Genomic DNA, 27,900 nt, shown 5'->3' on the forward strand with positions numbered 1-27,900 from the left:
GCAGTGCCACAGGTAGATAATAGAGATATATGCTTGACATTTTTAGGGTCTTTTCTTCTAATGTTGTAGTGGATAATTTGTAAACACGTAGAAGGGGTACTTCTATTTTATTTTTGTATAATTGGCGTGATACTTTCTAGGCCTTAAGAATCAACATGAATTCTTATTTTGTTATTAGCTCAAACTAAGATAATAGTGTTGTTAGAGACCATGACATACTTTATTTCCCATGCTTTAAGTGTGTTGTCATGGGTCACCGAAGAGAGATTAATTGTATGTACGACCAAAACCTGTGTGGAGTTTTATTGAAAATGATATGACACTTGAAGAACAATTGAACATTTTTTAAGGAGCGGCCAAGTCGTGTCAAGAAGAAGTTTCTAGTCCTTGGAAGGGACTTGTAGTTTTTAGTTTTCTAAAAAAAATGAGTGCGAGGAACCTCCAATTGCATTCACCTAGATTTGTTGTTACCCTTGACTCGCACTTAACCTGATCGCCCCAACCTAGTCATCCCCTTGTAACACCACAAATTTTAACCATTCTAGCAAGTCATCATCTAGGATCATGCCACATAATCACACATATAGCTCACACAAGTTTATATAACATTAAAACATAGTTAAGTCTTTACAACACAAGTTTAAAGATACATCAGTCCACATGTTAAAGATTTACATCAAGTCACAACATGAGGTTTGTTACATAATACCTAAACTACCCATGAGTCATGTCACACTCGAGGACTACGACAGATATGCTGGTCCTCTAGTACTCCTGGTCCGCTAAGGATCGAGGACATAGAAGTAGCCTTAGGTAGAGGCGTCCTCACCTACAAAAAACTCAAAGATAATACATGACCTGAGTACATGTGTATACTCTGTAGGGTTTAAGTAAGCATGAACAAATAGAAATGGAAAAAAACTTCTATGACTCCTTTCATCGCCCACTACTCTAGAGGTAGTAGTTATAGGATGTGCTCATTACCAAGAGTGTAGTATGCAAATAATAATCACTTTGAAGACTATGTAGAGGGGTACATGTTTTACCCACTCAAGAATGAGGATCCAACCCATACGACCTATCAGTACATTAGGAGTATCTCGCACCTAAATCTTTCTCAAACCCAGCCAAATTGCACATGAACGATTTGAGATGGCCTAGGTTACTATCTCTCTAACTACCTCATGCCCCCAAGATGCACTAAATCTATGAGGTTTGAAACGACCTAGATTTTTTCCACAAAGGGAAAAATCCACAGATTCGAATTATAATGTGATAATTCAAAAATTGAGCCATCACATTATCATATATCAGCTGTTATCGTAGTCATACATCGTGAAAAACAAGATTACAACACATTTACTTTACAACTCTTGGTCAACAAGCCTATTACATCGTTTTTCTAGCGGAAACACACACGGGTCTATATCAGAGTTGATGTAGCGCGTCAGCGGTGAAGGCTCCTTCACGGGCAATCATCAGAGTCGGCGTAGTTTATCAGCAGGCGTAGCCTTCATCTCCGAACCAAACTTGAGCGCAGGAACGAGACCACCTAAACCTTCTACTCTCCGTAGTCATCGTCATGGACCACGTTCAAAACCTGCTAAACAATTTTCAGTACGATTTGTACTGGCCACTGACTCCCACCCTATGCTTTTGCGCAAGCTTTGTGGTAAGTGGAATGCAAAGGGTAGATCAAGAGGCCTATATATGGCTGTAGTATTTCCTATGCAAGTTCATCAATATTTTATAATAATAATTCATCAAGTTTTTATTTCATCTCATTCACACATCCATCCATCCCATCACACACATCTCACCACACTCTCACTCTCTAAGCGGCAAGTACGACTCCTGCTCGTGCCTTGCCTCAACGGCCAACGCCGGATCCAACACAAACCTAGGGGAAGGTAGAAAGGACTCCTCTCTCTAGTCAAGTGAAGCTGTACTTAGGAAAGGGCCATAGCCGACGAATCGGCATATGTATCGATCGATCAACCAAACTCTGCAGAGGTTTACACTAACCACAAGATCACCATCATCGACGAAGGCCCTCGTCTAGGCTGATTCCGGGCTGCCTTCCAACTAAACACGATGCCACCCTACCACTCAGAACTGGGACCATACCGGAGTACCACTGGTACGCTGAGACTGTGAGGCGTAGTACCGGGCCCCAAAGGTCACTACGCTGTCTTAGGAGGGTGTGGGTCCTCATGCCCGTACCTCCCTACACTATCCGCTAACAACCTGGTAGTAGTGGCACCGCTCTAGCTGGTCGTACATCCGTCTCCTCCCCATAAGAGCGAGTGGGGTGCAAGGCTTCCTAAGACCCGGTCCACAGAACATATCAGTCCTTAGGGTGACCAAACAGGACATCTTCACGAGGGGCCAACCGATGCCCCGCTCGACGGGACATCCGGCTACCCCGTGCTAAACAGCACCTCCCATCCCGGTGCTTCGTCCCACGAAGACACTCCACTCCGGGACCTCTCCCTGTCACATGTACCCGCCACAGGTATCTCTCGTGGAGAACGTCCAGGTAGCGTTCCCCGGCAAGACTTGTCCCAAGACTCGTCGTAGATCCTGCTCGGTCGACTCGACCCTCACCACACACCCAAGACACACGCCAAGATCTCCCCAAATCCAAAATCCAGTTATCGGCACCACGTGCCTTATCCACTCACATCCAATCTCCCACGTTGCATCACATCACAGATATAATGCGTAGTAGAAGCAGTAGCAAGTAGTATGCAAGCATCTAACCTAACAGCGGGTGTGCGAGGGTTATAGGTTGCATCAAGGCAATGGCTCACAAGCACTTCTACCTTGCAACCTATCACAGTTCATTTGCATGAAAGTAAAGCACTAGCATCTACATTATTGCATGTCTAATAGGATTCTACGAGGTTGGGTGGGACGTGGCACCTGTCGAGTGACATTTCCAAGATCCTTAGTTCACTTGTAGTTGTACTCATCCAAGGTCTTTCTTCCATCTGCATGTCCTTCCTTCAACGGGTCCTGATCCAATCAACGCTAACCCCGAAGCAACTACCTCGTAAACGACAAACAAGGCGAAACAATCAAACCACTAGACCTCGAAAGACTGTGAAAGGAGATGACAGAACACTGAGGAACAACTACACTAAAAGGACACCGAAAGGATAACGACTTAGCCCTCTCGGCGGATGTCCGATCCCTGGGCTAAAAGAAATGAGAATGGTTGTTCACTAAGTACAAGTCAGAGTCTTAGCCTAGCCGGTACTTCCCGGGTCAACTGAGTCAACCTGTACGGCTTTAATAAATGACTTAGACTCTAACTCATTCTAAGCAAACACCACAGCTTGCGGTCTTTCGATCCAAGTGTCATAGAGATCGACAGGAATCGAAAAGACTATGAGTACGAGAAGTTCCGGTCTCTCTCAATCCATACGTCATTGTAGTTGGCGAGAGCCAAGAGAGGGTGGAACAAAGAGAAAAGAAAAGGGGAGTGGCCTACTTCTTCCCATCCACTTGCCATGGTAAGAGACGGGGGATTAGAAAGAGTGACACACAAAGAACACGAGTGCTCAAGCTACTTGTAGGGTACCACAACCTAGGTGCACTAAATGCACTAAGACATTCCTAAGGTTCTTAGCAGTGCGGTTGTCACCGCGATAACCAAAGAAATGCTACGGTTGAATAGGTACAAGCATACAAGGGTTTAAACACGAAGAACCAAAGAGGCGGGAAAAGACATGGGATTCACTTTCCTTTGATCCGCTCGCCATAGCAATGGCAGGAATCGCGAGATTGGAAACAAAACACCAAACAAACAAAAAGGGCTCGACCCATGTCGATGAGGATTTAGATTAAGTAAGAAGAAGAATGGAGTTCATACTCTTCCGACCAACTCATCATGGAACAAACGATGGTTGGATAAAAGAGATATGACCCCACGATCAAACCCTACTCGTAGGGTACCACGACTGTGCAACTAAATTGGCACGAGGCTATTCCTAAGGCCCGTAGCGATGCGGTTGTCACCACTAGGTCCGAGGGAATGCTCTAGTCAGGATGGTACAAACATACGAGGTGGTTAGGATAAACACCTGAGAAATGGGGTAAAGCCCGATGGTCATGGCAAGGTGGACTTGCGGCCATGAGCTTCACCTAACGAGTTGGCCTCCGACAATTCCACGAAGGTTGTCCCCTAATTCGTATCCCACTAGACTAAGTCACTTGGGTCTCGAGTGTGCGGGTAAGAACCGCGTCGATAAAGACCTCGAGTCCACGATGACCATGTCTGCGGGACAAGAACAAGAGCTAACAACCGTAGCACGACAGAGTCAACTAAACACAGGGGATGAGTTACGCTCGGCATCGCGATCACGGCGGGACGAACCCACGATCGAAATGGTCGAACGCACTACCACTCCCCTAACCGGCTCGAAGGCTCGGCCCTCAGGCAAATAACACAAGAACAACGATAACACGAGAGAAGGGACATGCTTGGCATTACGGCTATGGCGAGACAAACTCGCGATCGCAACGCTCAACACATCACCCTCTCAACCGGCTCGACGGCACGGTCCACAGACAACGACAAACACATAAAGAATCACGACTCGACCACTGACAACACAAGGACACAATGACGACTCGGAGTAGCACATTTCCATGGCACAAGATAGAGAGAGATAGATATATCAATTAGACTGGCACGAAGGCACGGCACAGGCATGGATATGGATAAATCATGTGAAAGGTGTACGACAAGTATAAACGATGATAGAAAGATGCACAAAAGCAAAAGGGGTTTTTCATCGGCGTCGATTAGGGTTCGACCTTGGTGTGTAGGAGGCGCTGTTGCGGCTTGGCAAAGGTGGAGCTAGAGATGTCTTGGGGTTCGGCAACGCTTCGCAATTCGGTGCTTCGACATTAGCGGCACCTTTAGTTAAGCGGCTTCGGCAAGTGGTACAACATGGCAGAAGCATCCCTGTACAGTTAAGTTCATGGCTCGAAGGCCGGTCTCAGCAAGGTGAACGCAGGAAGGGAAAAAGTTGGGTCTTGGCGAGGCTCACCAGCGGTAGAGGTGGCAGATTGCACGATGGTGACCGCGAACTGATGACGCACGGAGCAGAGCACGACACCAACGTTCAGCAAGGCAAGGGAGGCATCGCGACGCGACTCTGGATCAGCTCGGCGCGGCGGTGTTTGGCGAAGCTCCTACTCGGTGACGGTGGGGCTTGACGTCGGCGCTCGGCTTGACTGCCGGTGCAGCTCGCGACGTCGCGGATCGCGGGCAGGGTGGTGACCGCGGCGAGCTCGGAGCCGCGGTCGGCTCGGTGGCGCGGCTCGATGCAGAGGCAGACCGGGGCGTCGGGGATGACCGGCTCGGGGCAGACCACGGCGAGGACGTCGCCGCGGTTCGGCTGCTGCTCGGCGAGGACGCGGATGGAGCTCGACGGAGAGGGAGGGTGCGACCGTGACGGGCTCGCCACGGGTTTCAACGGCGTGGCAAAGGCGTCGCGGTCGGTGTCGCAGAGTGGCCGCGGCAACTCCTGCGGTGGCGAGGCGGGTGCTCGGGGTGGGCGTGGAGCTCCTGCTCGCCGCGGTGACCACGCGGTGAGGACGCGTCGCGCGTGGTCTGGGTTCCAGCGCGAGGCCGAGGCCGAGGCTACGACTCTACTGCTGCTCGGCGAGGACGCGGACGTCACAGGCTCCTGGTGAGGTCTGCGTCGGAGCTCTCCATGGCTGGCTCGACGGCGACGGGTGCGCGAAGGCGAGGCGGTGGCGGCTACCTGGGAGCAGGGGGGAAGACGGCGCGGCGGCTCTGCTCGGGAAGGTAATGGCGGCGTCTGGGAAAGGAGCGAGGGCACGCGCGGCTCCTCCTTTATAGGGGCGCGGGCTAGGGTTTTGGATGTTGCGTCCATCCTCGGCGTCCGTGCTGCGAGTGGGACACGCAGCGCACATCACGGGTGCGCGCGGCAGGGAGCAGGGGGGGCGCGGGCGCTCGCGTCTTGCCACCGAGCGGCGGCGGCGGCGCTCCTTGGTGCCAGGGCGTGCGCGCGCCTAGGGCAGGGGAGGGGCGCGGCTCGGCTGGGCCGAGATGGCCAGCTGGGCCTTGGCGCGCGCGTGGGCCGGAGGGAAGGGGAGGGCGCCGGTTGGGCCAAGGAGAGGTCTGGGCCGCAGTAGGGGAATGAGGAAAGGGAGTCCAGGCTGAGCTGAGTGGATCAGGAGGGGGCGCGGGGGTTTCGGTTGGGCCGGCTGCTGGGCTTGGCAAGCCTCCTGCGCGAGTTGGGCCAAGCGGGGCGGATGGGCCAAGAGGCCAGGCCGGGTGGGTGGTGCAGGCCATGCAAGGGTGCTGGGCCAGGAGGAGAGGGTGGAGGGGAAAGAAAAGGAGTTTTCTCAAATTGCTAAAATGATTGGGAGAGAAAGGGAAAAGAAATTCTTCTTCTTGCGAGCTAATGAAATTTGAGAAGGGACTCGAAAAGAGATTGAGATTGGATTCGACGGAAGATTTGAGATTAGATCAAAGAGGGAGGAGGTTTGAGAAGGGGACTTCGAGGAGAGTTCGGAAAGAATTCAAGGAAGTTGAGAAGGGATCTACTTTGCCTGGGAGATAGGCTCAACAAAAATTTGGGAAGACTTTACTATGGATTTGTGTACTCCAAAAGAAACTCAAAACCCTAAACAAGATCCAACTCAAGATGACTCACGAACAAAGGCACTCGCCTACAAGCAATTCTATATGAATGCAACGGTTTGTTAGCAGGTTAGGATCGAGTTTAACCTCGAAACTATATGATTCACACGATTACAGGAAAAATTTTAAAAAGCTCGTATTTTTGGTTTACGTAAAAAAAATCTGGGATGTTACAAGGTTATTCGGTCACAAAAGATACTCAGCCTACCATCCTCATCCATATATAGCAAGTGATTTATACAAGTGGTGCTCAAGAGCTACCATAGTAGATGCAACGGTCCTTAACCAACTAAGCAAGTTATGTCATTCAAGATATTGTCTTACCATGACCCTACCAATCGTCCGCCTTGATCATATTCATTACACTGGTTAAGTTTTAGATTGAACGAGCTCTTGTAGAGTCCAAAATTCCAGACCACTGACCATGTGCTCCTAGATTTTCCTTCCCTTTTGTTGCCTTGGCTGCGTGCGGCGTGCCATTTTTAATGGTTTTTAGTTTTATTTTTAATTTTCTCATCAAGATCAAGATAAATATAATCGATGACATGGGTGCACCATTGCCGATCAACTCAACTCATTGAAACAGGGTGTAACACAAGTTGCATAAACCAGACATTGACTTTACACACATAAGTATATTGCACAACCAACAAGTTAAGGGTGATTAAAGTGTTTCACTTTGAGGTTAGACATTTCATGTACACCAAGTCATAACAAACATGACTGAAGCTCTACATCTATACACGAAAAGCATTTTAAAGCATCATGCATACATGACCATTTATTTGTAAATTATTTGACCAACATTAACAAGAGGTTCACAAGATAGCTCAGGTATACTAAGTTAACATCACAAAAGTCATGAGCTAACACTATAATACAGGAACAAAAAGGTACAACATCTTATAACCAACGTACCAGTTCAATAATAATTTGTGTGTTATATAACCTGTTGTCTCTATCTTTTAAGTTTTTACTGTACATGATGTATCTTATTATGTATACGACATTAATTATCTTTTTGATTATATATGCTGCAACCTATAGGTATCTTTAGATCAATGACTTTTTCTCATGTGGTTTTGAAAAGCAATGCAATTTGCAAGTAATTGTTTTAAACCAAAAACAGACCCTATCCCCTTTCATTGCATTGCTGGTTCTCCTGGGGAAGTGATTAAGCACGGTGGTCACGAGTTGGTTGAAGGTACAATTCTCTCTACATGCCATCCTATGGTAAGGCTGAAGTACTGCTTAATGAGAAAGGATTAACAAATCAGAGTTTGTTATATATCTACAGTGACTCCACAAAGACCTTCAAATGAAGATAATCTTAGTTTGGACATATTCAGTATCGTTTATGTAAGGTAGAAGAAAAATGATTTAGTTTTCAGGATAATGGTAGAGAGGTCAAGGTGCAGATACCTAATAAATCTTCTAGTGGTGGCCTTGTTTCTACTGAAGTTAAAGAGGTGACAGTTCAAATATTTGCTGAGTTTGGTCAACATTATTGTTTAGTGGTTGACATTTCTAAAGTGAGGAGGCATGAATACAGAAAGTTAGACCTGGGAAAGAAAAGAGTATCCAAATATATTGGGATCTTTGTTGGTAGAAGGGTTATGGTTTGTGATATAGTGTGGTCAAATAGATATAACATTGTATACCTAGACCTAGTTGGAGAGTCTAGTATTGTGGGTGGAGTTTTTTTCTACCAGGTACTTCTACTTGTCATATCTATCATGGAAGTTGCTGCATTTTTTCTATGAGTTTTTCCATGTATCAAATATGGCAAATGCCATTGAACTTCCAATGGAGTTTAGTGCCGCCTTTGCCCTATATTTCTCTAGCTTACATACCACTGCTATCTTGTCCCTTCTTTGATGTGGCCAAATCCCTAGAAAATTGGGAAGACATACTTGGCCTGAGCTCGGTGGCAAAACATGTTGCGTTGGCTTTGATTCTGTGTTCTCAAGAACTATGACCACCCAATGGATGGAGAAATATGACCACCCAATGGCAGCTGACTGCACTTATCAGCCGGTTGCTGCTGCAGCTAAGCAACTGTATTGCACTGTAGAATTGTATTAGCTGCAGCCAATAGATTTGTATTTGGCTTTCTGTGCTATGGCAGAATCAACATCTTTTCTGATACACTGCATGTCAGCAACTTGTCTTCCCAAGGAGGATGCTAAAGTGTCTTCCCAAGGAGGGTGTAAAGCTGGGTAATTACCCTCGTCCCATGCTACTTGTTCGTTTGCATGTTTTTTGTTTTCTAGATACCTTTGCTTATTCCTTTTATCTTCTGTGCTAACTTTTGATTCATCTATTACAATTACAAAGTGTTTAATATTCACTTAAACAGAGATGAAACAACCTTTGAGAATTGAGAACTTTATTAACTTGCTGGTTCTGTTGCAGCTGAGGTTCCATTGGATGGATGTGGAGAAGACCACCTATGGACAGATGGCTGGCTGATGGAGCTGAGAAAAGGACTATCCAGTGGAGAACTAAGCACAATAAGATGCCGTAAATTATGAAGGAACCTAGCTATGTTTAATTTATGCTAAGTCTGATTTAGTATAATGAGATCACTGAATGATTAAACCTGGTTTTGTTGCCATAGGTTGGCTTGGTTTGTCTTGGAAAGAAATTTAAATAGGTTTATCTTATGCTATGCCTGATATTTATGCCTGATTTACTGTAATGAGATTATAGAACGTCTGACCAGTTAAATAAGTAGAGTTCTTAACTTGAACTATTCTGAATGTGGGGTATCAAAGGATTCTTGGTTGACATCAAGTAAGAAAATTGAGACATGCCGGAGGCACGATGCAGCTTCTAGTGCACTGTATTTTCAATGACAAAACACCAAGCCGGTGCCCTTTTCGGTTCTTTGTTGCATTTTGGTTCCTGTTGGCACGTTCCTTTCCTGCTTTTCATCCTCTTCCTGTTCCGTTTTCGTGTAGGTAGGCACCATTATCTTCAGATGTGTTCCAACTCTGCATTGTTCCGTCTTCAGCGATGCAACTTGAAGGATCTATTCACACGGCTGTGTCGACCATCTGCTGATCAAGCGGCGCGCGATAGTGAAACGCCGCCGTGCTCTCGTTATCATTCCCCTCTTTTTGCTCGGGAAGGAAGAACAGATGCCTGTCCTGCAAGCTGCTCTAAAAACTTTGATTCCATCCCCTTGCTTCTGAGCCATGCCTGGTACTAGTCTCCATACATTTTCAGTTACAAATAATTAAATGACCTAAATCAATTGTGTGTACATCATGTACAAATACAGCACAAGTTCAGGCCCCTAGTCAGCGGAGTTCCCGGAATGACGGATCGAGGAACGAAATCATTTCCACGTTTTAGATGCAATTTTTACACTGTGGAAATGATTTCGTTCCCGCGTTCCTGTCCCGAACGCTCATTTCCGGAACGTGGAACGCTGCATCGTTCCCATTCCGCGGTGACTAGGTTCAGACCTTGCTGAATATCTTCTTTTGTATAAAGGACTTCAGCTACCATGCAGCATCAGTTGTGTACAAATAAGTTTCGTTACTGATGATGATGATTACTGAATACTGAAAGTGAAATGTCATGGTCAGGAGAGGAGCTAGCACTCATGCTTTTATCCCTTCGGCTAGTTAGTGCTCTTCTAGGCTTCATCACTTGCTTTGAGAGAGCTTTCTGTCCTCGCCGTCCTCCAATAATGCTGTGCCCGCCCCCACTTGTCTTTTCTAGCTGCTTACTGCCAGTCTGATGAGTGATCAGTGATCACCATTTGTCTCGCTTGCCGCTGCGTGGTGTCCCAAATGTCCAACTGCAGCAACCTCACGGCCGCGCGCGCACCCGCGCCCGGGGCGCCGCGCGCGCCGCCGTCGCCGCTGGACTACGACGTGGTGGTGATCCTGGCGGCGATGCTGTGCGCGCTGGTGTGCGCGCTGGGGCTCAACTCGATGCTGCAGTGCGTGGTGCGGTGCACCCGCCGCGCCGTGTCCGACCCCGCCGCGTGGGTCGCGCACCGCCGCGCCAACGCCGGGCTCAAACGCGAGGAGGTCGTCGCGCTGCCCGTGGCCACCTACGTCGCCTCGCCGTCGCCGTCTCCGGTCGCGGGGCGCTCTCCGGCACAGCTGCAGCAGCGTCACGCGCCCGCGGGGTGCGCCATCTGCCTGTCGGACTTCGCTGACGGCGAGAGGATCCGGGTGCTCCCTGTGTGCGGCCACCGGTTCCACGTCGTGTGCATCGACAGGTGGCTCGTCTCGCACTGCTCCTGCCCGACGTGCCGCCGCCGCCTCTCCTCCGACTCCGCCGTCGGTGGTCACGACCGCCTGCAAGTTCTGACGGCTGTATGATCAATCGGCGCTGCTTTTTTTCTCGAGATCAATGCCTTCCGGCATATGCGTAACGTATCTTCAGTGTTCAGTGTGACTACTACTGCATGGTCATCCGGGTAACCTGTAACCTGTTTGAGGCAAACTTTGCCATCTTGCACGAGAGCTTCTTCCTTTTTTTTTACGCACCACTGTATGTATGAGATATTGAGATGTTCACCGCTCCTCTCTGTAACACATTTACTGCATTATATTGTGACAAATTTTCCGGATTAAATTTATATGAGCGAAAAGAGAAGGGAGGGGGAGTGACCCTTGATTTTCAACAACCATTTCATTTCTGACGCTTACAGAGTGTGTAGTTTTCTGATCATACCTGATCAAGGGTCCAACAAAACAAGCATGCACATAATCTTTTCCTCTAACCCGTATAGTTTTGAACATCGACATGGTCACCAGTCGACATGCATCTTGGACAACTAATTACATTCATGTGGTGGTGGAGTCGTTGGTGCATGACTTCCACTTACAAAAGGCTCAAAACAAATTCTGGCGTTCACATATTTATTTAGATGTATAAATTCCAAGTTTGTTGTGGAGGCTGGAAGCTGTACTTTCTTTATTTAAAATTTTACTTTATATAAAATATATATGTGCAAAATCTGGCAAAGCTGTAATATTTTGAATTATTTTGAGAAATATATTTTGAAATTACCCTTCAAGAAAATACAATTGCGCACCATTTAAAAAATTTCAATTGTTGGTTGCACACCCTACCTCCAAACATTGAATTTGAGAGAGAGAAAGAGAGAGAGGTTCGCAAAGAGACGAGAAAAAGGATAGGATAACATTATCTTCAAACCCGCTAGGGTTCAATTTCTAAGCGCTTGTAGCAAGTTTTATTTGTAGGTATATGTGATAGATGCACACTCACTTGTATGCCATTGTGGTGTGTTCAATGTGTGTTACATTATAATAATTTTTTTTAAAAAAAATCAAATTATGTCCTAGAAAGCCTCCTTTGGGGCACTGGTGTATTTAGAGCCCATTTTTATAGAATCAAGTCTCAGAGGCCAAAATGCTGAAGACGAGCATGGTTAGCTATCTCAAGAAAGTTAAATCTGCACTGAAGGACATGTGCTCCCACTCTACGCTAAATCTACATTTAAGGGCATGTGCTAGCACTCACTTCATGCACCGCTAGATATGTATGGAGATGTGTGTCTCTTCTACAATACACACATCTCCATGTACATCCAGTGGAGTGGTGTATGGACTACAGGACTAGCTATCTCTTCTTCTTTCATACATTTTGGCCACCTTGCTAGTACTCCATTCATTTTTTTAAAGGCGTGCACATATATTAAGATTCAAACATCACAATTATTAAGTTTATAAGAGCATGGCTAATATAATACAGCCTCTGGTTGTATGTACACATGTGTTAGACCCCATAATGAAATATTGTTGACAAGACAATGCATGCACGTTGGCAACAAGCTAGCGGCTAGCCGTGGGCATGAAGGGTATGTATATATGAACTGGTAATGAACAAATATGCAAAAATACAGCCAATCGTTTGCATGTCGCTCTCGTGAGAGATGACAGGAGAAAGGAGGGCAAATTTGGAGGCGATTCCCATGTTATCTTGGCTGGCGTGAACGTGATGCTCCTCCACTACACAAACCCACTTGATGGCCCTGCTGGAGTCGGGAATGCGATGTGATGAGGAAGAGGAAGGCGATGCTGCCTCCGGTTGTCGCCGCTCCGGAATTCGCCATAGCTGATCGGTCATCACCATCATCAGGATTGGAATAGCTTTCCAGAGATATTGATGCCTGCTGGTCATGTTCTGAACTGTGGCAAGTGCATGAGCCATGGGGACAAACCGTTGGTGCACGAATTGTGATGCTTCATGCTTGGCTGTTGGCTCTCCGTATGCGGCCAATCACGGCAGCGCACAACAGCAGAGGCAAGCATTTGAGAGCAACCTTTCCCAAAGACAATATGCAACTGTTGGCATGGACTTCATGAGATGAGAATGAGATACGATGAACACGACTCCACAGAGCTTTACATAGCGCCTATACCTTGCCACTCAACGATTCTAAAGGAGATCAATATGCTCATCATCACATAACAATATGCTTATCAAGTCATCATCACATAACATGGCTTCAAGTCGACTACTTCGATTCAGAGTGTTCACCGTATTACGTTATTCCGAATTTCGGGAAGGGACCATCAAGATTGCAGCCTTCTCATCCTATGCACACTGTCAAGGCATCAGCTTGGAATTGACAAGAGCCATGTGCCCGATCAGATCAAGGACCCGGTTGCTGCAGAAAATTAAAACAAAAAAATCCTCAGGCAAAACAGAAACGTGTACACAAACACATTGCTAAAATGCTGAAAACACTTTCTTTCTTGGATGCTCACCTGTAGCCCCACTCATTGTCGTACCAAGACACGAGCTTCATGAAAGAAGAGCTCATACCAATACCAGCCTTGGCATCAAATATACTGGACCTGAGGTTTCTGGAAAAATTTTAATTAGCGACCACTTAGATTTCCTTCCAGTTCAAGACGGCATATGTGATATCAATTCGATCTGGACAGTGGAGACTCACCTAGCATCGCTGACAAAATCATTTGAAACACATCCCCGTGTAGCCTAAAATGCCCTTTAGTGCACCCTCTGATGCTGCCCTGAAAACATGGATGAGCATGACATCAGAGTATCGGACTCATAAGTTTTCACTAGACACAGGGTTGGTGGCATGATTTGATCATTCGGTTGAAGGAACTAATTCTGAAATTAATCTGTATCGAAACTCTAACAGCTTCAAAGTAATTAAAGAACACTTCTAACTTTCCTTCATTGCTCCAAGGTATCAGCCCAACTTCTCTGCCACTACCTCATCGTGGACACTGATAGAACCAATCAGTGACTCCGTCAGTAGAGCCTCATTTGAAAGCCTACCCACCCAGGTGCTCACAGAGTCACAGGCGTGTGAATACCTCCCTCCCTGAAGGCTTGTACTCCTCTCTTAGGACAAAGACCCAGGGGGGCGGGGGTGGGGGAGGGGGGGGGGGGGGCGGAGAGATCTTATACTCAGAAGATTATCAAAATATTCAGTTTGTGTGCATAACATTTCTTCTCCTACTTTGTCTCAAATTGTAACTCTCGTATATTTTACAGTTAGAAAAGCTGAATTTATCAATACTGTGAAGTCTGTTAGTTTCACCGATTAAATAGCTAAATCCTAAAGAGGAGAAATGAACCTGTTGTAGCATGGACGATCGTCATGAGTCCCTCAGCAATGCCAAATTCCTCGCTGACAACCTGCAGAGCGTGCATGTCATGTGATGAGCAGGGATACTGCAACGGCAACACTTGAAGATACTCCGCATCCAAAGGGCATGGAACACCTAAAAAAAAGCTTACAGAAATAGCTATGATTCGTACCTACTATATTCCATGCAAATCCAGAAAAAAGAGAGGCCATTTAGAGAAATAGGGAAAGAAAAAACCTTGGCAAGGGGAGCAAGGCAGTTCGTGGTACAACTTGCATTAGACACAACATTCATGCTAGGGTTGTAATTCTTCTCATTTACTCCAACCACAAATATAAGAGCATCTGCTGATGGAGCAGATATCACCACTTTCTTTGCACCACCCTATTGACAAACAGTGGAAATCTCAGAATTATGATGCATGTGAATGGTAAATATTTTTCTTAATATATTATATATAATAAAGTATGATGGCAGATATTTTGTAGCTGATGTACCAAAGAAACAAAAAGTATGCTATGAATTCCCACCCAAAAAAGAAGAGGAAAAAAATCCAGCCCTCATTTTGCTGGATCCTAATGTTATGGCAGGTGGAGCCGGTCCAGGGGGCGCATGTGGTACTGTAGCGCTCCTGGGGGTAGCAGATGATCACACGGACACATGCTGCTCCACAACATTTTTAACATGTGGAAATCGATCAGCCCATCGCCTATAACCTGATACAATGATCTGCTTCTGGTTGAATTGCTCCCTGTCATCATCAGGGATATCCTGCTGCAAACTTCTGATAATGAGCTCAGACAAACTCCCAAGAGTCTTGGCGTCAAAATGATAGCAGCTCAATAGAAACTCTTCTGACTTCAAGTCCAACAGCATTGCACATAAGCAGGATGCTGGCATGGTAACTGATGAGGCATCTGTGGTTCCAGCCCATGTAACAAGTGCCTTTAGGAGGCGAATGAAACGAGAATCCACTGGAATATGGACACTGTTCCTATTAGACATGAAATTTATGATGGTGTCACATGCCAAAAACATGCTACCATTGTCAATCACCATTCCATCCTGCTCTGTCATTTTCACAAGGCAATCTATAACTGCCTTATAGCCACCAAATGATGCCAAAGTTTTACATCCATCAACCTCCATTGTTATTTGGGATAGCATTGGAAGCATGAAGCAAATAGAATAGAAGGGGCTTGATTCATCTTGACCTTCTATAGAAAAGATAAATTCCAATAGATTTCCTGTCTTCTCCTTGCAGGCATATGGTGCTTCTGCCAGATAACTTCCTACTATTCTTGCAGCTGCCAAAAGATCATCACCTTTCCGTTGACCATGATCCTTTGCGTCCTGCAGAAAGTCTAATACTAAACTGATTGTCTCATTTAATCCCGTAATGGCCTGCATTATGGTACTTTCACGGATGGCCTGAATTGGTGCACCTTCACCACTAGTGGCATTTGATATCATTTTGATTATTCTTTCTATTAATGAAAATAGTATAGCCAGATTTCTCTGTTTCTGACTGACGGCTTCATCTGTCTGAGAAGTTTTTGACGACTCGTACTTCAGATAAGCAAGCTCATTTAGCAGGACTGCCACCTCAACCCTTGCAGATTCCAGGACAAGCAATACAAATTTGTCAACAGGCAACACATTTTGGTCATCCTGGACTTCCAAATCTTCACACAACCAATCCTCGCCTAGTATGGACATCATGCACTCCGCCAGAAGAATAGCGTGCAGCTTTTCAGAGGATACAACACGATTTTGGAGAATGGCAGTGATTCCAACTCGAATGTGAGATTCCCAAATTGATGCCGGTATTGATCTCAAAGAATCATGAAGTGGAGATTCTTTTTGAGACAGGAGGGTGGTAAGCATGTGCAGGGCATCAAATTTAACTGCATTATGGACTTATGGAGAACAGCAAAAAGCCTGGCAAGGCAAGTTACCATGCTAATCATGCCTTGCAGTTTCTCCACACTCATAGTGTCGACTTTGAGTTTATGAACTAGTAACTGCATTAGGTTAATGGCAAGTTCTGTGCACTTAGAACCATCTGTTAAGCTTAAGGCCTTGTTTAGTTCCCAAAAAATTTTGCAAAATTTTTCACATTCTCCGTCACATCAAATCTTTAGACGAATGCATGAAGTATTAAATATAAACGAAAATAAAAACTAATTGCACAGTTTGGTCGAAATTGACGAGACGAATCTTTTGAGCCTAATTAGTTCATAATTGGATAATATTTTTCAAATACAAACGAAAGTGCTACAGTGTCGATTTCCCAAAATTTTTCGGAACTAAACAAGGCCTAAGATTTGAAGGAAGACCATGTCTACTACACCAGGCTCACAAAACTTGCATGCTGCATCTTCAATAAGTGACAGAAGTTCAAGGCATTCTTCAGTGATCGCTGGATCGATCGATTTGGCGACAACCTCGGCGACTAGGGGCACGGTGGAAACGACCCCCTCGTCGGCCGCAACCTCCGGGACGCGCGCAAGCCCCGCGAGCACGGTGACGGCGAGCCAAAGGTATGCCTCCCGCTCCTCCTCCTTCCGGCCCTCCACTTTCCCCAACCCTATCCCAGTGTTGAGGAGGCGTCGGAGGAAGCGGGGCCCAACGGTGTGGTAGACCTTGGCGACGGCGTCGGTGTCGCCCGCGTGGCATATGTTGGCGGCGACGAGCAGGCCCGCCAGCTTCTGCTCGTCGCGCTCGCCGCGGAGGAGGCGGAGGCAGTCTTCGAGCGGCGGGCCGGAGGCCGCCATCAGCGCAGTGGCGGCGGCTGGTGTCGAGGATGAAGAATCCTCACCGTTCTGCAGCGCACCAAGCCTCTCCGCCCGGCGCGCCCTCGACGCAGATCCGGTCGCAGATGAGGCTGCGTGCTCGCTCAAGGCCGCCGTCGGCTCCGCGGCGAGGTGTGCAGTCGTCGAGTGGGAGGGGGAGAGGGTGCGGAGGCGGCTTGGTATCGGTTGGCGGGTGTGGAGCCGGCGTAGGAAACCCTCGCCCCTCGAGCGGAGAAGAGCCGAAAACCCCCCGGACTGATACACGCAACAGCTTGTGTGCAACATATACAACCACCAATTAAGGCTACAGGATCTAGATCTAACGTCTGAGGTAAGATCTAACGTCTAAAGTATTTTTTATTTAAACCCTCCCATCTAGAAACACACGGGTTAGATTTAAATCCACAGTTGGAGAGGTTTAAGTGAAAAAATCTCAGACGTTGGATATAGATCCTGTGAACTTAATTGGTGGTTGCTAAGGTTGCACACGAAGCTGGATTGTATATGATACGTTGCCCTGATACACAGAGACAACTTACTTTACCTTAAGAAATAACCGAATCAATCTATCTTATCCCTTTCCTAGGTGGACACTGTTCACGCGCTACACCACCACATGGCCCCCCTGAACCGACTTAACCTGCCATATAACATCTAATTATTTTTATCTTTACTATAATAAAAACACTTAAAATTATATTGATCCACAGAAAAACGTCTCCCACTAAGAACCTTCAATAATTACACACACAAAAAATTATCTTTATTTAAATTAAGCGTTACTAAAACATCTAAACCAAATATTTAGCCGAATCTGCCAAGTATTTAGCGGTGTTTTTCTCTCATAACAAATCAGCCAACAATACTTTTTTTCATGGCTTATGAGCCGAACAAACTAAGTCCAAGGGTTCTTACCGGCGCCCAGCTATGTCTTTGCTGCTGGTGCCGCCCTGCAGCTAGGCCGCCAGCCCCAGCCCCCCAGTCCGCGCCACCGCCATAACCGACTTGCTGCCTGGCCGCTATCACTGGCCATCCGAGGAACCCTACTCACCGCACCATCGACGCTTCATTCTCCTTTCTTTTCGTCTTTCCAATCGAGAATTACAGAGTTGCCAGGCCAACAGACGCTAAAGTAGGGAGACTGGCTTCATTCTCTCTCCTTTTCTTTGTCAATCGAGAATTACAGAGTTGCTAGACCGGCAAACGCTTAGGTAGAGAGACTATGAGAGCGACCACAACACCAAGACACTCTCTCGGCATCAAGTCTTCTGGATCGTTCTTGCTCGGCTGCTCGTGATGACTGGTTGTATCACGGCCGCATCCCACGTCTGCATAGTATATGGCATGACTAATCTACTTATCTAGCTCTTTTTTCATATTATTACCTTTTGTTGCTCGCTTCATCGCTTCTGTTCAGTTATCAATTGTTGGTTGGTTTTAAAGCAGTGTATAAATTGTCAAAGCTTATTAAATAAATGTGAAACGAAAAGCAAAGGGTAGTGCCGAGAAGCTAAGCAAAGGTTTCGCTACCGTAGCATTTTCGTTTATTTGTGTCAAATATTGTCCAATCATAGACTAATTAGGGTCAAAATATTCATCTCACGTTTTTTTTTTGAGATTACACAGTACAACGCAGACACTCAACACGCACGCACACTCACCCCTATGAACACACGTACGCAAACCCTACCCCTATGAACACCTTCGAAGGACTGAGCCACGATTTACAGACAAACTGTGTAATTAGTTTTTATTTTCGTCATATTTAATGCTTCATGCATGTGCCGTACGATTCGATGTGACAAAAAATCTTGAATTTTTTTTGGTTTTTAGTTTGAACTAAACAAGGCCTAACCATGCCAGCCTATTACGGATTCGGAAAAGCGCAACTGTGCAAGGCCAAAAAGACACCAAAATTTACTCCAATCGACGAGTCTGCCGGTCAAGTCCAAGGCATATACTACTCAGCTGCTGTGTTGACCTGATGATCATTAACGAACCAACATGGCAGAGCATCTATGCGTTAGTGCCATAGTGCGCTACCAAAAAGAATATACGTATATATATTAATATATATGTATATATGTTACTCTTACTCACATACTGTTAAGTACTGTAGTCTGTAGGCCACGAACTATCGAGTAGGAGTACGTACCGACACTTTTTCTGATTTATGAAGCTACTACTACTAGAGCGTTTTGGCGTCACATGTATGCATATGCGTAGGTACGGCGTGGTTTGAGGACCACTGACCCTGCAATTACAAGGCACCACCGTACCAAAAGTGGTAAACCACATGTGTAACACTGTGCTGGAAAAAGGGCTACAAAATGCTAGGATAGTACGGGCTAGTAGTAACAATTTCCTTCTGTTGTATCCGTTGATCGATTTGGCAGCAGAATGATATGGGCATTCTTCTCGGATAAGGCCTTGTTTAGTTCCAAAAAGATTTCGAATTTCGGTACTATAACACTTTCGTTTGTTTATGATAATATTATTCAATCATGGACTAACTAAGATCAAAAGATTCGTCTTGCGATTTACAGCTAAACTGTGTAATTAGTTTTTGTTTTCGTCTATATTTAATGCTTTATGTATGTGCCATAAAATTCGATGTGACGGAGAATCCTGAAAACTTTTTAGTTTTTGGTTGAACTAAACAAGGCCTAATTTACCTAACGACGATACAGCCGCCTTTACCTCTAAGCAATACTTTTTTCTCCCTGTGTTGGTATCTGCTTTTTTTTAATCCCGTATATAGGATTAGGCATCGATCGACTAGGGCCTCGTTTAGATACACCTAAAAACCTAAAACTTTACAAGATTTTCTGTCACATCGAATCTTACGGCACATGCATGAAGTATTAAATATAGATAAAAAAAATAACTAATTACACAGTTTACATGTAAATCACGAGACGAATTTTTTAAACCTAGTTGCTCCATAATTAGACAATGTTTGTCAAATAAAAACGAAAATGCTACAGTGCCAAAATCCAAAAAATTTTGTATCTAAACGAGGCCCTAGCTTTAGCGTTTTAGGTCGTTTATATCAGGTTCTTGGCCGCTCGGTAGATCTCACATGCACCATTGTCTGCATCCATGTGTGATGGCAACTTGCCATGGCCTTTAATTTGCACTGCCATCACCTATTGCTTTTCGGTCAGAAACTAGCCCACAACTTTAGCAGTACTTGGGCCTTGTTTAGTTCCAAAAAATTTTGCAAAACAGGTACTGTAGCACTTTCGTTTGTTTGTGACAAATATTGTCCAATCATGGATTAACTAGGCTCAAAAGATTCATCTCATCAATTCCGACCAAAGTATGTAATTAGTTTTTATTTTTGTCTATATTTAATACTCCATGCATGCGTCTAAAGATTCAATGTGACGGGGAATCTGAAAAATTTTGCAAAATTTTTTGGGAACTAAACAAGGCCTTGGTACGGAGTATTACTTAAGTGCTTGTTTTATAGTAGTAGTGTAGTACATGATGCTCTTGATCCACTGCCGAGAAAAAAAAATGTGACGGCGTTTCTACGTGCGATGATATCTCGGCCATTGATAGTGTTGATCCAACGATCCACGTTTTCTAGTAGCTATGAAGGGACGCAAGCATCCTCTCGTCCAATATACTCTAGATATGGATTCATCGATCCAACATGCAGTAATAATGGAGAAAGAGATGTATAATGATATATAGGTGGAGATGTGAACTGGTCCAAACGAAATGAAGTCGCCATCAACTATTGTGGTGTAGGATCTAAGGGAGCAACCGGGCGCCACCCTGCTGCATCAAACCATCAATTGATCACACACGCCAATGGAGAGTTGTTGGTGGGTCGTGCAAACGCATAATGTGATGTGGGGTGTATCACGTAGGACATTAGTCGTACGTTTCCCATCGCAAAGATAGATCTAACAGTATGTTGTGAGAAAACAATGATGGCTAGCTAGGGAAGACATCATATTTACCGGGAAAACCTGCTAGGAACAAACTTGTTTCGCTAACATGTACTCTCTTCGTTCCAAAAAGAACGTCGTTTTAGAATTTCAGACATCTTATTTGATCATTCGTCTTATTTAAATTTTTTACATAAATATTATATATTTTGCTAAGACTTATTTTATCATTAGAGATACTTTACTCATGATTAATTTATTTTGTAATTTACATAAAATTTTTGAATAAGACGAACGGTCAAACGCGATGTTTCAAAGTAAAAAACGTCACTCTTTTTGAGACGGAGGGAGTACTCCCTTTATCTACCCTAAAAACTATATGGGGCTGACGCATATGGGGTTACGACGGCGACGATGTGATGGCTTGGTGAATGCAGCGAGGGAGAAAGAAAGAAGGTGTATGCAATGGCTGGTATGTGCCCCCCTTGAGAGTACCCTCTATTCAGCAATGTTTTTCTCTCAAAACAAATTAGCTGAATCTGTCATCCATTCAACAGTGTTTTTTCTCTCGCAACAATAAATCAGCCAACAGTACTTTCTGTCATGGTTTATGAGTCAAACGAACAATTTAGTCCAATCTTCCAACCAAACAATAAACTGGGACGATCCCATCTGTTCAACAAAAAGAGTTATGACCGTCTCATACTAAAAAGCAGAGACACATTGATTCCATTCCACTACGTATACGTCCTGAACCAAACACAGGCACCCCATGTGTTTAAACTGTTATATGAAATATCACACCAAAACCAGACAAACAAATTAAACATATAATGGGGGGAAATCAAATATGGAGGGGTAATAAATAACCAAAAGGAAAAAAATTGAAGTGTACAGAAAGCGGATGAGAATGTTGACTAGGGTCACCAGTCTTCATCTGTGGAATCATGTGACGGGAGCTTTTGGAATCTCCAACACCATGTGTGCATCCAGTGTTCCCACATGGTGATGAGCAATCAGCCAGGGCCTTGTTTAGTTCCCTAAAAATTTTGCAATTTTTTTTAAATTTCCTATCACATCGAATCTTTAGACGTATGCATAGAGTATTAAATATAGATGAAAATAAAAACTAATTGCACAGTTTGGTCGAAATTGACTAGACGAATCTTTTAAGCCTAGTTACTCCATAATTACACAATATTTGTCAAATACAAACGAAAGTGCTACTATCTCAATTTTGCAAAATTTTTTGAAAGTAAACAAGGCCGTGAAAACCTCTGATGATGACTGATGAGTGATGAGTGACGAGCATGAGAATGTGAGATGCTGGGGATACACAGGCCTTGTTTAGTTCGCAAAATTTTTCAAGATTCTCCGTCACATCGAATCTTGCGGCACATGCATGGAGCATTAAATATACATGAAAACAAAAACTATTTGCACAGTTCATCTGTAAACCGCGAGATGAATCTTTTGAGCCTAGTTACTCTATAATTGGACAATGTTTGTCAAATAAAAACGAAAGTGCTACAGTGCCCTTTTTCACCAGTTTTTGCCAACTGAACAAGGCAACAGTTGAACGCCGCATATTCTGGTGGCAACTGGCGACCAAGCGGCATGTCGCGCTGACCGGTCAAATTGTACGATGATGTTAATAGAATTTTGCAGGAGGGCTGGATCTGCGTAGGTGCTCTGTGCTTGCACGCTGCAGGACAATGTCGTTTAACTCGTGTAGTAATAAATCGCTTGGTGTCAGCGTCGGCTGGAATCTTGGTGTTTGCTTCTCACTGATGACCACTGACCAATCCAGGACGACGACATTGGCAATTTGGCATTGACAGATTCAGTCTTCTCTCGTGGATGATGTTTTCTGGTAGTACCTCTGAAACTACTCTGAATACACTTGCAAAAGAACAATCTCCATACTCTTTGAATTTTATATAAGCGCGGCTTAATCTATATTGCCAAGATCCTTGCTCTTAAACTAGGCGAGATTTGATTCTGCATTCTTCGGGGGATTTCTGCATTCCCAACCAACAGACAAGCCAAAGTGAAAGTGATGCATGCATCTCTCCCTAGCTAGCTACGTCGTGTTTCCGACCGTTGTGGACTCAACGCCTTGTTATTCTCTATACGGGGCAGAAGATTGGCAGTATTTTTAAGAGTAGCAGTCTATACTAGGGCCACATTATAAATACTCCGGCAGCACACTCACATGGACTGGTGTGTGTGTGTGTGGTTTACGGACAAGAGACAATAGTATGAGTATGACAAGGCAAACAATCAGCTTGATGATGTGTGTTGACAATGCTGTGGAGCCTGTGACGGTAGCGAAAGCAAATTGGTGACTTGACATGGACTCAGCACTTGGGTACACACCTCGAACGGCATCATCGCTGCAAGGATAGAGCACATGACCTAGTACGTACGCTGTTCGTGCTGCGCCCGCCGTACGAGGCTTGGCCGTCACTCGTCAGAGCACATGACCTGGACGCGAAAGATGACGCAGGGGCCCCGCGGAACACGGCGTGCCGGCCAGCGAGTCCGGCGCGCACCTCACCGCACCGCCCACCGGCGGCTGCCGAGGTTCAGGTTCCTCCCCCTCCCCGTCCCCGAGCGGCCTCGGTACTCCCAAAAAAACATCGTTGCCGACTAGCTCGTCGGGACGCGTACTCCGGCCGGTTCACGCCGGCCGACGATCCGCCAGCTGACAGGTTGACACACACACACACACCCCCCCCCCCCCCCCCCACCCCACACACACAAAACCCAACAGAACAGCATGTCGAAACACAAGTTATTAGAGTAATCTTGTCATGTCAGTACTCCTAGCTAGCAAGCTCCCCTTGATTCCTGGAGGCAGCGCATCTTGTTTTGCCGCCGCCGGGGAGGAGCTGGCGATCGAGCTGCTCCATCCATCCCGGCCCTAATCATGAGTTCATCCCCTTTGGAGGCAAAAGCTACTAGGTCGAGTAGCCACGAAGAGTGGTTGCATTGCATTGGAGCCAGCCATTATATATTTTCTCCAATGTTGTTTCCTGCATTATCCTACGCAAAAAGAAGCACAAAACACCACACCTACTCTACGCTGCCCCCCGACTCGCCGCGCCGTATTTTATTCCCGCAACCACGTCCGGACCACATGGCACGAACGCGAAACCGCGCGCTGCCCACCACCCGCTCCCCTCGTTTCGCTCCACTCACTCCACTGCTCCACTCCCTATAAAATCACCCGGTCACTCCACCACCCATCCCTCCCACTCTCCACAACATCCACCACCGCTCGGACTCGGGCTCGGAGTCGCCAAGATCCACCATTTTCATTCGGCAGGAGGAGAGGCATCAGTAGCTAGCATCGAGCGACTGGAAAACCATGGCGGATGCCGGCAGCAGCAGCGCTTCGGCCGCGAGGAGTAGGGGCCCGTCGTCGTCGTCGACGACGACGACGTCCTCGCCGGCGGGGTGCCGCGGCGGGCGCGGGTGCGCGCCGGCGCTGGGGCGGCTGGTGCGGAAGCTGCGGCGTCAGAGCAGGCTGCTGTGCGCGGCGCGCCACGGCGCCGCGTCGTCGTCCGCGCGGTGCTGCCACCAGTACGACCCGCTCAGCTACTCGCGCAACTTCGACTTTGGCGCCGCGCTGGACGACGGCAACGAGGCCTGCTCCTTCGCCTCCCGCTTCGTGCTCGCCGGCGCCTCCGCCGCCGCGCGCCGGCCGCAGTAATAGGTTTAGTAGATCAGGATCAGATTTCCAGGTTCAGGAGCTAGCTAGGGCGGGGGCTGCAATCTCTGGTGGCAGCCATTGGCGGTAGCTGAAAGCAAGGCAAGTAGAGAGTTAGGCGCGGTGTTGTTGTATAACTATTAATCTTGCAGCTGCTGAATGTGTTTATAAGGTGGTGATGCTTGTAAAAATTTCCCGCCGTCCCTTGACTCCTCTTCCTTCCTGTGGTTGGGTGAGTCCAGAGGAGGAATCGGCCAAGAGGAAATGCTTTAACTTTTAAGTAATTTCGAAACATTGCACGCTTAATCCTGGTTCATCTGCAACCTATCCATCGTCCGGCTCTTGAGTTTTTGGAGTGTTTAAGTCGTTGGAATTTGTTTGTTTTACACCATACTTTTGCTTAAGCTGTACTAGAAGAGATGGCAAATGGCATGCTGCAGATCCTTGGCCCTTTTCCAGATTAGCTTCCTGCATGGTCAGTGTGCTAATTGTCAGTGATATCTGATCTGTTAGTCTGCTACAGTAGCACAGGACAGTTTGCTACTCCAGTCGAGTGTCCAGTGACGCAGTGATGCACGGCGAGATGGGGCAGCATCAGCAACAGGATGGGCATGGTGGGCTGGTGGCGACCGGCATGACGGAAGCTAGCTGCGAGATGGGGGCGGCAACGTTTGATTGCATCCCAGTACAATAATTGCTCGCTCGCTGCTCCCTGCCGCTGCGGACTGATGACTCGCCGCAGCAGTCACGGTCACCACCGCTGCGCTGCAGTGCTGCACCACCGTGATTATTCGCATCCAAAGAAGACTGCCCCGCGTGCCCCACGAGATGATGCATGCACCGATCAATGCCTTATGCCTTGTTTAGTTTAAAAAAATTTGCAAAATTTTTCACATTCTCCGTCACATCAAATCTTTAGACACATGCATGAAGTATTAAATATAGACAAAAATAAAAACTAATTATACAGTTTGGTCGAAATTGACGAGATGAATCTTTTGAGCCTAGTTAGTCTATGATTAAACAATATTTGTCAAATACAAACGAAAGAGCTACAGTGTCGATTTTGTAAAATATTTTGGAACTAAACAAGACCTTAGCGCGGCACTGCAGCAGGCAAGAGTTGCTGGGTGATTGTACTGTAAACAATAAATTACTAATGAATAATAATTTATACTAGTATCAGCTAGGACAAACGTTGATTCGAGTAGCAGCGTCCAGTAATTTAGAGCGCCTTTGCTCCTGCATGTGGGCTCTTTCGGGGGAGACCGAGCAGTGAGCACCTACACGGCTCTGGCTTCTCTATTTCACAATAGAAATATTCCTCTTTTCTAGGGTTGTTTGGCTGCTAGAGCTGAAGCCACACTAATAAAGCTCTAAGAGCCTCTTTGACAGGGCTCCTGCAGGCGTTGTGCCAAAAACCTGTTTTTGGAAAGGACTCTCCATGGGGAGTCGGTCAAGAGCTGGAGCTATTTTTTTTACATACGTAGGAGAAGCCTTAAAAATAGGCTTCGCGTGGCTCCTTACTGGGTCCACGTCATCTAGTTCTGAAGGAGCCGCTTTGCTAAAAATTTTTCAAAATAGCTTCAGCTCCTCCAGAGTTACTTCTTCAGAAGAGTTAGAGCCAGAGCCATTTCTGGAAGAGAGAGCCCTGCCAAATGCAAGATTTTCTTCTTTCTCCTGACACAATGCAGACTAGGGTAGTGGTTTAGATTATGGTGCAAGCTAAAGACCATTGAACTTTCAAGTTCACACCTCTCTGCCTAAATGAACCTACTGCTGCAATTGGGCACTCCCATTTTGGTCCTAAAAGGATGTTTTTGTGTGTTTTCCCTCCCCCACACACACCCATATGCCCGCGTAAAAGCTGTTTCTAAAGTTGTTAGCCCGTTCTACATTGAGCCCATAATTGTGTTGGTAGGTTTGCGAAGGCCTCAGCCCAAATTATGGACTGGAGAACGTGAGCTCTCTGGTTCAGCTCGACGTGTCCTACAACCACCTCGAACTCGAAGGCCAGGTTCCAAAGCTCGGTGTGTTCGCGAACACGATGGGCGGGTTTCAGATGGCCGGCAAAAGCGCGCTCTGTGGCGGCGCAACGCGGGTCCATTTGCCGCCTTTGTCCGACTCCGACGACGACGGGCCAACTCCACCGGGGTGCAGCGCGCTCACCTAGTCACCTCAAGATCGGGTTGCCCCTCTGCCTCCCTCGCGATGCTATCCTCTCTCCTGATCCTGATCGCAGACATCAAAGCTCGGAGCGTGCTGAACGGCAACAAAAAAAGAGTGTGTGACACAGTGACAGTGCATGATCAAGAACCCTAAAGAACAGTGATTGACAGTGCATGATTGCCTGGTTTCTGCCTTAAGAGTCGCGCTCAGCTGCTGCAGGCAAGAGCGGTGCCAAAGAATGGTCAAGAGGGATGCAGCGGCAGAGCTGTGCTTGATCAGAGATGCCTGCGTTCGTGCCTATGATCAGTGAGAGACAGAGATTCTAAAGCACAGTGAATGTTCTGAATTTTTGTTGATACTGCTTTTACTTGTATGCCAAAGTGCTACTAACAGTAGCATGTTCTGAGTTCCAATCTCATAACAGTTTTTAAGGTATGAACGGACTAGACATCTTTCCTGTAATTTTTAGTTACCTTTTCACATATTTGTGGATCTACAATTTACTTCTCTTTCCTTTTTTGGTTTGAGGGGAAGATCTACAATTTACTCAGAGAGCCATTAGTGGGAGTACGGACATCTGGGCTCAGATGGTGTTTACTCAACAGGCCTTTCCGTGCAGTACTGCAGTTGGGCTCAGGGGCTTAGTAGCTTACCACAGGCATGAATAGTAGGCCTGTTGGGCCTGTTCGCGGTGGGATGCAGAAAAAGGTTTTCTCCCAAAACAAGTTTTTATCTGTCGATTTTTCTTCAGACAATGGGGAAAAAAATTGGGGCTTCGTCAACATCAGACACCAGTATAAGATTATTACTACCTCCATTCTAAAGTTTCATTTTAAGTCGACTTTTTTTTTTGAATTTGATACAGTTTGTAGAAAAATATATATGAACACTTACTCCCTCCATTCCAAACTTTACTTTAGCATTGCCTAAATCAAATTTCTTATAAATTTACAGAAAACACACCAGACACCATCATTTATAAAATCAAATTAGTTCTATTAATTTCTCCATAGAA

The 27,900-nt window shown here is 46.0% G+C and overlaps 2 protein-coding genes and 1 pseudogene across 2 annotated transcripts; 2 read left to right on the forward strand and 1 right to left on the reverse strand.

Moving 5' to 3' along the window:
• On the forward strand, positions 10,225 to 11,336 carry LOC8083173 (RING-H2 finger protein ATL74). Its single transcript, XM_021450329.1, has one exon. The coding sequence runs from the start codon at positions 10,489 to 10,491 to the stop codon at positions 11,026 to 11,028; it is 540 nt and encodes a 179-aa protein (XP_021306004.1). The 5' UTR covers positions 10,225 to 10,488; the 3' UTR covers positions 11,029 to 11,336.
• LOC8061585 lies at positions 14,938 to 22,822 on the reverse strand (annotated as a pseudogene).
• Positions 24,188 to 25,032, forward strand: LOC8083174. Its single transcript, XM_002437374.2, has one exon. It carries the CDS (start codon positions 24,375 to 24,377, stop codon positions 24,717 to 24,719), a length of 345 nt encoding a protein of 114 aa, XP_002437419.1. The 5' UTR covers positions 24,188 to 24,374; the 3' UTR covers positions 24,720 to 25,032.

This window comes from Sorghum bicolor, chromosome 10, assembly GCF_000003195.3.
Source record: "Sorghum bicolor cultivar BTx623 chromosome 10, Sorghum_bicolor_NCBIv3, whole genome shotgun sequence".
Classification (NCBI taxonomy): Eukaryota; Viridiplantae; Streptophyta; class Magnoliopsida; order Poales; family Poaceae; genus Sorghum; species Sorghum bicolor.

Excerpts from the sequence above, each read along its gene's own strand:
- LOC8083174 (XM_002437374.2), top strand. The coding sequence starts at position 24,375 with ATGGCGGATGCCGGCAGCAGCAGCGCTTCGGCCGCGAGGAGTAGGGGC.
- LOC8083173 (XM_021450329.1), top strand. The coding sequence starts at position 10,489 with ATGTCCAACTGCAGCAACCTCACGGCCGCGCGCGCACCCGCGCCCGGG.